This window comes from Microcaecilia unicolor, chromosome 9 (assembly GCF_901765095.1).
Source record: "Microcaecilia unicolor chromosome 9, aMicUni1.1, whole genome shotgun sequence".
Taxonomy (NCBI): domain Eukaryota; kingdom Metazoa; phylum Chordata; class Amphibia; order Gymnophiona; family Siphonopidae; genus Microcaecilia; species Microcaecilia unicolor.
This window is the reverse complement of record NC_044039.1, coordinates 31,969,897-31,983,543: the sequence shown is the minus strand read 5'-3', so window position 1 is coordinate 31,983,543 and position 13,647 is coordinate 31,969,897. Positions and strand designations below refer to the sequence as shown.

The window sequence follows — 13,647 nt, the reverse complement described above, 5'->3', positions numbered from 1 at the left end:
ATAACACAAGGAGTACACGCCTGGATTGAGGCTTTTTCCTCTATATAAAAGAACATCTCATATGATACCCTAGACAAATAGGAGTCTCCTTTTTAAAAGTTGCACGGGGGGGGGGGGGGGGGGGTTGAAAAGGGGGTCCTCTCTCAAGCCTCCCCTCTCAAGCCCCCCGCTCCCACAACTCAAACAACTCCATGGTGGTGACAATTGCTTTTGACAGTTCACCAGTTGCAAACAGCGACCGATGCACAAAAGGGATGGCTTGCATGGAAATTTATTGGCAACTTTTGTGCATTGGCCCCTCAGCCCCTAGCTCTTTAAAACAGGGGTACAACAACTGAAGAGAAAGCAAATAACTGTAAATGTAATCCCTTGCTGTATTGGAGCCCTGAGTGGGAGGAGTCCAGCATGGAAGAAAGTCATTTGTCCATCTCACACTTGAGGATGTCCTGATTCGTGGAATCTCAGTGTGGGGTGGAGCTGGTGACTACTACATAAGGAAGGACAGTACAGTAAGATTTGTCCTTGGTAGCCTGTGTTTAAGAAGTTTATAACCCTTGCCAAGTGACCCGTTGCAATGAAAGAGGGGTACCTGCTGAGCCAACCCCGATAGAGGAGCAGGATCAGGGTCATTGCTGTTAATTTCCTGAGCCGAATAGAGGTGCCGACCTGTGGGCTGAGATTGGGAAGTCTCGCCGCAAACTGGGCTCAAGGGTAGTTTGCTGTCTGCCCGCGGCTGGAGATTTCTTTCAGGGTAAACCTCTGAAAGGCTTGGACAGTTAATGCTGAATCCAATTATCTGTTGGGACTGGTACTACATCAGAGAAGTTGATTGTGGGGTGTCAACTGGCTGCAGGTCAGGCTAAAGGAGTCTGGCATAAGTGCTTGACCCAAGAAGGAAAGATTTTATGCTCTTGTGAGTTTGTAAGATTGAGTCCGTTTACCATCATAGCTGTGTGCTGAGGACTTCCATGACAATTGATGCAGTGTTCCAGTTGCTAAATAAATTTCAGTTACTTTTCTTGACTCTCCTGACTACTGTATGGTTCCGGTGTGTGATCCAGAGGGACCCTGAAGTGAGTACCGCACTCCCAGTCTCCCAAACACCAAGATCAGCTCACGGAGTATACTCCTGAGCTTAACCCTCCTAAGTGAGAGAAGTGGTTACATAAATACAGAAGAAGGAAAAATTATGCAACAATTCTCATATGTTCATTTTGATCTGAATCCTTTTGCTGTTTTGCTATAAAAGCTGTTAATATACAGAGATGTGGAAAATCCCCCCCCCCCTCAATTTCCTTTATTATTGCATATATGTCACGCTGAATGGTTTCTGATCTTTAAACAAAATGGGAGCCTGAGTAAATCCATAACACAGTTTTTAAATTATTGCTTAATTTATTTAAGAAACAGTTATCCAACACCCATATCAACCCATGTGAAAAAGTAACTGTCCCCTAAACTTAATAACTGTTTGTGCCCCCTTTAGCAGCAATAATTGCAAACGCTTCCGATAAGTTGAAATCAGTCTTTCATATTGCTTGAGGAACCTTAGTCCACTCTTCTTTGCAGAGTTGTGTTAATTCAGACACATTTGTAGGTTTTCACGCATGAACTGCTCATTTCAGGTCTTGCCGCAGCACCTCTGTTGGATTCAAGTCAGGATTTTGACTAGGCCAGTCCAAAACTTTAATTTTGTTTCTTCTCAGCCGTTCAGATGTAGACTTGCTTTTGTGTTTTGGATCATTGACTTGCTGCATGACCCAATTACACTTCAGCTTCAGCTTCACCTTCAGCTCACAGACAGATTATAACTAGATATTCTTGTTAAGAATGTTCTGGTATCATGCAGATTTCATGGTGCCTTCAATAATGGCAAATGTCCAAATTCTGAGGTAGCAGAGCATCCCCATACCTCCACAATTCCACCATCATGTTTGACTGTTCCTATGATGTTCTTACTGTGAAATGCTGTATTTGCATTACACCAGGCATAATGGAACCTGTGTTGTTGAAAGAGTTCTAATTTTGACTCATCTGCCCACAGTACATTATCTCAAAAGGTTTGGGGATCATCCAGGTGTGTTTTTGCAAATATGAAATGAACATTGATGTTGCTCTTGGATAGAAGTGATTTCCACCTCGCTACTCTTCCATGAGTCCCATGTTTGCCTAGTCTCTTTCTTATTGTGGAGTCGTGAAGGCTGACCTTAGCTGAGAATAGAGAGGCCTGAAGTTCTTTGGATGTTATTCTGGGATGTTTTGTGACTTCCCAGATGAGCTGTCGCTGCACCCTCGGAGTAATTTTGGCAGGCTAACCATGCCTAAGAAGATTCACCACTGTTGCAAGTTTTCTCCATTTGGAGATGATGGCTATCACTGTGGTTCGGTGGAGTCCCAAAATGTTAGAAATGGCTTTGTAACCATTTCCAGACTTTTTTTCTCATCTCTTCTGAAATTTCCTTTGATCGTGGTATAGCATTCTTGTAGAAACTTTGTAGTGACTATTTCACTCTCAAAGTAATATAGTGAGGTTTAGATTCAAGAGGGTTAGCTGCAATCAAACCCGGCTCTGTTCTATGTGCTAAATCTAATTATCAATTAAATTTGATCAGTATAAGTCTCTGGTGAGGCCCCATTTAGAGTGCTACATGCAATTCTGGAGACTGTATCTATGGAAGGATATAAACAGGATGGAGTCGGTCCAGAGGTCGGCTACAAAATTGGTAAGCGGTCTCCATCATAAAACATATGAGGACAGGCTTATGATCTTCAACATGTATACACTGGAAGACAGGCAGGAGAGAGGAGATATGATAGAGACATTTAAATACCTCAGTGGCCTCAATGTACAGGAGGTGAGCCTTTTTCAAGTGAAGGAAAACCCTGGAATGAGAGGGCATAGGAAGAAGTTGAGAGGAAAAAGGCTTAGGAGGAATCTAAGAAAACAATCCTTCACAGGAAGGATGGTGGATGCATGGAATGGTCTCCCGGTGAAGGTAGTGGAGACGAAAACTGTGTCAGAATTTAAGGAAGCGTGGGAAAAGCATGTGGGATCCCTTAGGAAAAGGAGGAGTTAGTGGTTACTGAGGAAGGGCAGACAGGATGGGCCATTTGGCCCTTATCTGCCGTCATGTTTCTATGTTTCTAGTTGGTTGACTGAGTAACTAAAGAGGCAGTTAGTTTTTCACACGAGTGATATGGGTTTTTATTTTATTCATTTATTTTTTATTTAGTTATTGATATTTCTTAACCGCCTTTATGAAGAGAATCACCCAAGGCGGTGTACAGCAGTTGGATAACTTTGATCCTTAAATAAATTACCTAATAATTTAAAAACTGTGTTATGGGTTTTCTCAGGCTCCCTTTATAGTACATTTTATTTAAAGATGAGAAAACATTCATTGTAACATATATGCAATAATAAAGGAAATCAAGAGGGGGAAAACCTTTTCACATTACTGTCCCATATTGACTGTGCGTAGTAGCCATTCAATCTTAGAATCAAACAGCCCAATATTCATCTAGTGGAAATCAGCATTTTGCTGACAGCCACTGGCTTTATTCCTGGAAATTCAATGCTGGGTCATGTCTAGGCTCTGGCATTTAATTTCCCAGTTTTCAGAGCTGGCTAATGCATAGAATGTTAAGTGCGATATTCAGCACTTAACTGACTATGGGTTACCAAATAAAGATAGGACTGAATTTTATGCAGTCCTATTTATGCAGTTAACCTGGCTGATTAAGTGCTGAATATTGACACTTAATCGGCCAAATGCTGACTCTGCCCCAGAATGCCCCCCAAATAGCCAGTTTTAATTTTGGTGCTAATCGGTTATGTTCGGCAACATTAACCAGTTAACAGGTGATTTAACTGGTCAGGAGCTGTTTCTGGTCGGTTAAATTGCTTTGGATATCAACTTCAAAATTGATTATTCTGCTTTCTACCTGAACCAGATGTTTTACCAGAAGTGAGAAAGTACTTTCTTGACCAGTAGTAGATGACCGATGATCTGCCCCTCAATGTACATGCAGTGTATTATTTGTATTGAAGTTCAGCATGCAACTGGATACAGTCTAATAGAATGAAATTGAATATGGGGAAAACAAAAGCCATGATCTTTGCCCGTACTCATTTTACTTCCCCTGTGCCTCCTCTATTCCTATTCAGAACTATTATTCTGGTACTTGACTCTCCTAAAATCCTGGGTGTTACCACAGATTCTGTTCTCACGTTCAGCTCACGTATATCTACTGTTATTTCTAAGGGATTCTATCGCCTTTGCCTGATTCATTCTCTGTGATCCCACTTAGAGCCTAAGGCTCTTTGCATTTTAGTACATGCTTTAATACTTTCTAACATCGACTACTGCAACTCCCTTCTTATTGGTCTCCATCAGCATGAATTATGCCGCCTTCAGGTATTACAGAATACAGCAGTCAGTTGATTACTGGCGCCTGTAAATATCATCATGTTACCCCTCTCCTGTGAGAAGAACATTGGCTCCCTGTTTCTACATGTGTTCAGTATAAAATTCTACTCCTGATTCATAAAATGCTTTGTGTTGGCCAAACGTCTATCCTTTTACTTAACTTATTGCTCTACATCCATTCTTGAACCCTTCACTCCTCTGATCAGCATCTCTTGGTGGTTCCCACTGCTCAACAAATTCCGTTGGCCTCCCTCTGAAGGACAATGTTCCCTCTTTCAGGGCCTACCGTTTGGAATGAGAGGGCTCTACAATTACAGCTGCTCCCATTCCAAATTTAGGATAGCTCTCAAGACTTATTTGTTTGGACAGGTGTATGAGATGGCTGCCTGTTTGGTGCCACTGTTGGAGAGATCTTTGCTTACTGCATGACCTGCTACTCTATATTTTTTTTCCCTTTCTGTTGTCCCTCCACCTTCCCTTTCCTGCCCCTCCCCTCTCATTTTCCTTTTTCCCCCTTTTCCTCTGTCCTATACATGATGTAGTTCCTTTCTATGGTTTGCTTCCTTTATTGAATTGTGAACTGCTATGATGGCTTGTACCTTTGGCGGGCTATCAAATAAGCAGTAACTTGAACTTGAACTGCAGTTACTTTCTGCTTAGTGTGTAATCATGACTCCTAGTGGTCATTTTTTTGCATATGGTCTCTTCCTCCCTCTCAGCAGAGCCTGGGTCTTTCATCACTCCACTGCCACTTCCTGATTGTCCCTACAATGTGTGGTCTGATGTGTCAGTCCCTGCATGTGACCTGCTCTTTTTGCAGTCACCTGAACTCCTGGCAGATGCATGTGCCCTTCTCCCTGCAATCAAGTACTGCCTTCAATGACCTTGAGTGACCTTCATTGTGGTCTAGTATCAGGCACTGACTCTATTGGTCCCATTCCTTGTCCTTTATCCTTGTGGATCTTCTTCTTGCCCCTCTCCTTTCTGCACGGCAGACTTTCCATCTTGAGCGTGCGACTCTGCTGTGTCCTCTCTTCCTGAGAAAGTGGACTCCCTTTTTACCCTTTTCTTTACAAGCATTCCCATTCACACTTTCTTCTTTGTTTAAGCACAGCCCATTGAGCACATCTCTGCATTAGATCAGTCCATTTTACAGACCTTCCATACCCATCTCTCTACAATAAATGTAAGCTCATCTACAACCTTGCTGTAAGTACTGTTCTACTTATATTGCAATAAACAATTGAAATTCAGGATGTTGGATTACTGTGGGTTTAACTGTCTGGATAATAATTGCATGTATATGCTTTATGAGGCTAGGAACATCTGGTGAATGGTTTGCTACTGTAAGTGTGCTGAAATATTCTTTAAACTGTTTTTCAATGAGGTTTTGTTTGGCTTCCAAAAACACCATAAAACCTTAAAAATATATTACCTCGAGAAAGTAAGCGGTATCATTCTAGATCTTGAGCTTGCAATGTAAATCAAAAAATAGAGCAATAATTTTCCCCTATTAACCAAGAGAAGGAGGATTTGGCTGCCTCCATCTTGCAACCAGATTGCTTTGTTGAGCTATGCCTTATCTGTAGTGATAAGTGCTATCTATTTTGGGAGTCAAGTTACTATAATTCAGAAGGATAAAGAGAAGAGAGCAGGAACCAGCTGAAATTTGCATGTGAGACCATAAATCCCATAGGCTGGCTTCTGGATATTAGAGGGGGGAAGGTGTAATATTATAATAGGCCATCTAGGTTGAGAAGGCAAGAAGGTGCTTATTTTAAGTCTGTTTTATAAAGACGCATACTCCCGAATTCTATAAAGGGTGCTCAAATTTGCACATGCAAATTTGGGTGTGATACTAAGATGCACATGCAACTAAATTAGGCAACGAGGCAAATAACATCAATAATTGGGTGCTAACAATCAATTATTGATGTTAATTGGCACCAATTTGGATTTGTGCACGCATCTTACTACACGTTATTCTGTAAAATCGTGCACCCAAATCCCATAGCGCGCAATCCAAAAGGTGGCATGGCCATAGGAGGGGCATGGGCAGATCATGGGCCTTCTGGAAATTTGCACACAATGGTATAGAATACCACAGATGCGTGCCCAAATTGGGCGCCGGGAATTATACCTGGTTTTCAACAGGTGTAAGTCCTGGTGTCCAAATGTGGGCTTGGGAATTGTCATTACACGCTATTCTATAAGGGGTGCTTTCGATAATACCGATTTGGCCGGGATCAGGAGATCGCCGGCGATCTCCCGATTTGTGTCAGAAGATCGCCAGCGATCTCTTTTGAAAATGAGCTGGAATGTAGAATATATTCATATTATAGTCCCCACATATTTATATGAAAGGGGTCCGCTAATCTGATCATTACATTTAGGTGCAAGCATTTACCCCAGCCATTGAGCTAGTGTAAGTTCTTGCACCTAAAGTTAGGTGCATAACTGCAGACTTACTCTAGGGTTCCGTAACGGCAATTGTGCAAGTAATTGCCAATATTCTACTCACACTTAGAGCGCATCATCCCAGTACCTAACTGTAGGCAATCTATTAGAATTACCCTCAATAATTTTATGAAGGCAATGAGAGGCAGAGTCCTTCAGCTGGCCATTTTGGTAGAGTTTCCTAGTTGAGTTCTCTTGATGGTGGTGGCAGATAGTGCTCATGGTGGTCATTAGCCTTCCAAATGAGGGGCACGAGGCAGTGAGCACGGAATGGGGTCTAGCTTGACTATCATGACTCCTATGGTTAGCGAGCTTTACAGTCATGCAACGTGCTCTTGCTCAGTGCAGCTTGTAAGAGCATGGCGGATGAGAGCAGTTGGCATTCTTGTTAGTTTTGGGGGTAGCAGAGTAGATATCCTGCTCACCTTTTAGATTATGCTAATAAAGCTATGGCCATCACATAGCATCTGTAGTGCTGTCTCTGTTTTTCATTGTTAAAGTCTAAAAACTGTGAGTCACATCTGCACGTGATAATGAATCAATGCTCTATATCTGCAAGTTTATAGCATTAGGGTATTCTGTTTGGCTGTGGTACCTCGCTCTGCGTGTGCTGTGATAAATATTGATTTTTGGCTACATTGTAATCAACTTACACAGCAAGATGACTATTGTAACTAAGGACAGCACTTGAAACTAAAATAACAGTGGGGGAGGGTGGGACAGGTATATGTTTCTGTAGCTGGTACTGAAATCAACAGGACAGCTGAGCCACTGCCTTGCTCCTCCCTCAACTCCTCCCTGATCTTGTGACAATATATAGCAAACCCTTCTGTGGTCTGCTAGGTGTGAAATTCAAAATTGCAAGTATATCCTGTCATCTTGGCAAGAAGATAAGTGAGAGAGGGGAGACCAGGCAGGAGTTGAGCCTGAACTGTAACCCAGAGCTTTCCATTTGTGTTCACTACTACTACTACTACTACTATTTAGCATTTCTATAGCGCTACAAGGCATACGCAGCGCTGTACAAACATAGAAGAAAGACAGTCCCTGCTCAAAGAGCTTACAATCTAATAGACAAAAAATAAATAAAGTAAGCAAATCAAATCAATTAATGTGAACGGGAAGGAAGAGAGGAGGGTAGGTGGAGGCGAGTGGTTACAAGTGGTTACGAGTCAAAAGCAATGTTAAAGAGGTGGGTTTTCAGTCTAGATTTAAAGGTGGCCAAGGATGGGGCAAGACGTAGGGGCTCAGGAAGTTTATTCCAGGCGTAGGGTGCAGCGAGACAGAAGGCGCGAAGTCTGGAGTTGGCAGTACTGGAGAAGGGAACAGATAAGAAGGATTTATCCATGGAGCGGAGTGCACGGGAAGGGGTGTAGGGAAGGACGAGTGTGGAGAGATACTGGGGAGCAGCAGAGTGAGTACATTTATAGGTTAGTAGAAGAAGTTTGAACAGGATGCGAAAACGGATAGGGAGCCAGTGAAGGGTCTTGAGGAGAGGGGTAGTATGAGTAAAGCGACCCTGGCGGAAGATGAGACGGGCAGCAGAGTTTTGAACCGACTGGAGAGGGGAGAGGTGACTAAGTGGGAGGCCAGCAAGAAGCAGATTGCAGTAGTCTAAACGAGAGGTGACAAGGGTGTGGATGAGGGTTTTGGTAGAGTGCTCGGAAAGAAAGGGGCGGATTTTACGGATGTTGTAAAGAAAGAAACGACAGGTCTTGGCGGTCTGCTGGATATGAGCAGAGAAGGAGAGAGAAGAGTCAAAGATGACCCCAAGGTTTCGAGCTGAGGAGACAGCAGTTAAAACTTAAACTAGTCAAAAATACAGCTATTCTGTAGGAACACAATGGCACAGAAAACTTTACGTTTCTCCCTTGATTTGCATCTTAATTCTAATTCTTCCTCCACTAAGCAGCAGGAACATTTGTAAATGTCCTAATGTTGTTTTTTTTGTATACATGTGTATGCTAACAGGATTCTTCCGAAGGAGCATCACTAAAAATGCTGTTTACAAGTGCAAAAACGGAGGGAACTGTGAAATGGACATGTACATGAGAAGAAAATGCCAGGCATGCCGACTGCGGAAATGCAAACAGATGGGGATGTTAGCAGAATGTAGGTATAATTATATCCTACCGTCCAAAAAGCTTTCCAAAAGAAGAAAACATTGTTGCATATATCAAGGGCTATATTGTAGATTTCGGACTCAATTTTCTATCTATTTTTATGGATTTGGGAGCAATTATATAATATATTTTCTGCAAGTTTTACACCAAGAAAAGTTATTTTATTTATTCCAGATGTTCTATACAGTTTAAACTGTCAGATACGGCTAAGCGGTTTATAAATTAATAATACATAAATATTAAATTTTTTTTGGGGGGGGGGGTTGCCGGGTTCTTGAAGCCTGGATTGGCCGCTGTCGGAGACAGGATACTTGGTCTTTTCCCAGTATGGCGGTGCTTATGTGCTTATACATGTACAGTAATTATGATTGGTTTCTCGCAGTGCACAGATTTGGCCACACAACTGCATAACAGCTATTGTAGTTCTTTTCTTCTGCTGTTTTTGGCTCCTGGCCTCTACTCATTTGCCCTCCCCTTGCTCCGTCCTTCCTTCTCACCCAGTACTTCCCTCACCCGTAACTGTCTTGTCTGTCTGTATTACTTAGATTGTAAGCTCTTTTGAGCAGGGACTGTCTCTTTGTGTCAGGTGTTCAGCGCTGCGTGCGTCTGGTAGCGCTATACAAATGCTAATAATAATAATATGTATTTTTAAATATACACATGCGCAGTGGCGTAGGAAGGGGGGGGGTGGGGCGGTCCGCCCTTGGTGCACGCCGCTGGGGGGGGGGGGGGGGGGGGGGGTGTCGGCCCACTGGTTCCCTGCGCTCTCTGCCCCGGAACAGGTTACTTCCTGTTCTGGGGCAGAGAGAGAGCAGGGAACCAGCGGAGCCGATGCAGCTCCCAGCGACATGCACTCGGGGCGGTTCGGCCCTCCCGCCCATCCCTTGCCGCTTTCCCTCATTGCTTTCCCTGTAAGTACGCGCTCCGGGGGGGGGGGGGTGTGCTCCGGAGGGGGGAGGGTGTGCCATGATGCACTAGGGGGGGTGTGTGCAGCGGTGACCCACCCCGGGTGTCAGCTGCCCTCGCTACGGCACTGCACATGCGAACACATCAAGCACAACCACATGTTTATACCTTTGGCACAGATATAAATTTGTGCTCTATTAGGAACAGATCATAAAAACATAGATCACCAGAAGTTTTTTTCTGCTTGTGCTTTAAAAAGATTGGTGACCCCTGACTCAGGTGACTGTGCCCACCGAAACATGGCCTGTGCCAGGTTTGTTTTTGCTGGTGCTTCTTCGATAAAGATATCTGATACTGTCTCTACGGTTGATCGTCATCTGTGTCATCCTCTGCTCCTTTTTGATTTGCTGTTGTCTCGACGTAGAGAGTTGTTTGTTGACTATTCCTTTTATGTAGCATTTTTCTCTGCCCAAATCATGCTACATGATGTGGATCTCCACATGTAAATAGCAGCTTTCTAAAATCATTATTTGCAATGTCACGATTTACACATGGAGATGCATTAAAAAAAAACCCTGCAAGCCCCTGCCACTGAATATACCCAGTTAAAGTTAATCTCATAATTTATCTGATAATGGTTTAATGGGACAGAGTCTGCATGGGTTCAGCTGAGGGAAGTCTTGCCTCACCAATTTGCTTCATTTCTTTGAAGATGTGAATAAACATGTGGATAAAGGTGAGCCGGTTGATGTAGTGTATCTAGATTTTCAGAAAGATTTTGATAAAGTTCCTCATGAGAGACTCGTGAGAAAATTAAAGAGTCATGGGATAGGAGGCAAGGTTCTGGTGTGGATTATTAGGAATTGGTTATTGGACAGAAAACAGAGGGCAGGGTTAAATGGTCATTTCTCTCAATGGAGGAGGGTAGACAGTGGAGTGCCGCAGGGATCTGTGCTGGGACCGGTACTATTTCACATATTTATAAATGATATGGAAATCAGAACGATGAGTGAGGTGATCAAATTTGCAGATGATACAAAACTATTCAAGGTTGTTAAAACATGTGTGCACTGTGAAATATTGAAGGAAGACCTTAGGAAATTGGAAGACTGGACATCCAAATGGCAGATGAAATTTAATGTGGACAAATACAAGGTGATGCACATTGATAAGAATAATCTGAACCATAGTTACCTGATGATAGGGTCGACCTTGGGGGTCAGCGCTCAAGAAAAAGATCTGGGTGTCATTGCACCTCAATGTGCGGTCATGGCCAAACAAGCAAATAGGATTCTAGTAATTTATTAGGAAAGGGATGGTGAATAAGACTGAAAACACTATAATGCCTTTGTATCACTCCATGGTGCGTCCGCACCTTGAGTATTGCGTTCAGTTCTGGTCACCGTATCTCAAAAAAGATATAACGGAATTAGAAAAGATTCAAAGAACAGCGACCAAAATGATAATGAGGATGGAACTCCTCTTGTATGGGGAAAGGCCAAAGAGGTTAGAGCTCTTCAGCTTGGAAAAGAGATGGATGAGGGGAGATATGATAGAGATCTACAAAATCCTGAGTGCTGTAGAACGAGTAGAAGTAAATCAATTTTTTTACTCGTTCCAAAAGTACAAAGACTAGGGGACACTCAAGGAAGTTACATGGAAATACTTTTAAAGCAAATAGAAGGAAATATTTTTTCACTCAATGAATAGCTATGCTCTGAAACTCTTTGCTGGAGGCTGTGGTATCAGCGGTTAGTGTATCTGGATTTAAAAAAGGTTTGGACATATTCCTGGAGGAAAAGTCCATAGTCTGCTATTGAGGCAGACATGGGAAGCAATTGTTTGTCCTGGGATTTGTAGTATGGAGTGTTGCCACGATTTGAGTTTCAGACAGGTACTTGTGACCTGGCTTGGCCACTGTTTGGAAAACAAGATACTGGGCTAGATGGACCATTGGTCTAACCCAGTATGGCTACTGTTATGTTCTTATGAACCTTAAGCCAAGTACTTACCTAGATAACAATAACTGCACCTCGGGCACATTTTTCTGCCCTCCAATATAAAAGCTCCAAAAGGGGTTATCTGTGTAATAAAATTAACAAAGGCAGGTGACAATTTATAAACTCATCGATCTATTGAGGTATAAGCTTTTGAAGAGCAGAGTACTGTCATCTGATGAAGCCAACTCTATTCCTCCAATGCTCAAACCTCATTAAATTGCTTCGTCTATAAGGTACTACCTGCCTCTGTCAATTTTGCCTGCCTATATTTCACTGATTCTTCTATCCAGACAGAGTTTTTTTGCAGAGATAAATTAACCAGGATAGGAAAATCAAAATCTTCCCCAAATTCTATATAGTGCGACTAGAGTTACACGTGAAAATCTGGGCGTATTCTGATTTACGCACGCAACTCAATTGATTAACAAGCCTGTCAGTGCTGATAATTGGATGTGAACAAGCAATTATCAGCGTTAATTGGAATTAATTAGAATTTACATGCACTGCTTGCTAAGCAAATTTATGCAAACTACTTTTGCATAAATTTTATCATTTGGATCTCAAAAGGGGGCATGGCCACGGAAGGAACATGGGCGAGTCATACAGTATGCGTTCCTAAAATTTACATGCAGTGTTATAGAATAACCCGTTCTGCTCCCAAATTTTAGTCGCATGGATGGTGCTACGCATATTCTATAAACCGCGTGATATGTAGACTACATGTAAGCACGTTTCCATCTGTGCCAATTGTTTTGGTGCCATATATAGAATTTAGCCCTATCTGGGTATCTGAAGCTAACCGGCAAACTTTTTTTTTTAATGTCAGTGTCAGGGATTATACATTGCTAAGATCCTACTTAGACAAAATCCAGAGATCAGCTGAAATCCATGGCCCTGTGCATATATGTCTATTTGTTCCAGGCATACAGCGGTAAGCCCTTCAGATATTTGTATTTTACATAGGAATTGGCTTAGCGCGTGTTGAGGACGGGATGCCTACAAGCCACCGGAGTCTTAGTGTTTATATCTACAGGTTTTGTTTCACGAATATCTTGGAGGAATACCTGTAAACGTCAGATTCAGGACCCCTGAGGAAGGCCTGCTGGCCGAAACACGGACCGTGTAGGGTCCTATTAAACTTTTCTGGCACTCTAACTCCCTTGTTTTTGGTCTGTTTTGGGTTGTCTTTCGCCTTTTTTTTGTGTTTTATTTGTTCCAGGCAACATACTCATGTTATTGAGTTCCACTTTGAGATGAACATCAAAAGCAGATAATTATATTTACCAAGAAACTCAAATTAAAAATGAAAGTAAATATGACGCATGAATAGGTAAAAGGATGAGGTACTATAGACTCCTACAGAAGCAAAAATAGAACATGCTAAGGTTCCCTTCTTTCCGGGCATGTGTTTTCTACATCCAGATTATAAATTAAAAATGAAAAAAGGGAAAAGCCAATTTTCATACCAGTTATTATAACATTGTCTTCTTGAGTAATTCTTCTGTTAGTCCGATAAAAATTCATTTATCTCCAGGATCAACCGAGCCACAAGAACTCTCCACAGGGATTATAATGAAGGGACTCACTTTAATATAATATAACATAACATCGTGTGTAGAGATGCATATGAGAAATTAATCTACTTCCAGTTTTAATATAACTTGACAATATCTAGCGGTTTGATTTGGAGCTGTTATGTGAACAGTTAGCTTTGTGAAAAACAATTACTTG

At 42.2% G+C, this 13,647-nt stretch overlaps 1 protein-coding gene across 4 annotated transcripts in view; it reads left to right on the top strand.

The window, feature by feature from the left end:
* The window catches only part of NR1H4 (nuclear receptor subfamily 1 group H member 4), a 95,185-nt gene that overhangs the window by 40,003 nt on the left and 41,535 nt on the right, over positions 1–13,647 (top strand). For all 4 annotated transcript variants that reach the window (XM_030215210.1, XM_030215208.1, XM_030215207.1 and 1 more), the window contains one exon: positions 8,859–8,999. In XM_030215210.1, coding sequence (XP_030071070.1) covers positions 8,859–8,999 — 141 coding nt within the window. The remainder of the gene's footprint in view (positions 1–8,858; positions 9,000–13,647) is intronic.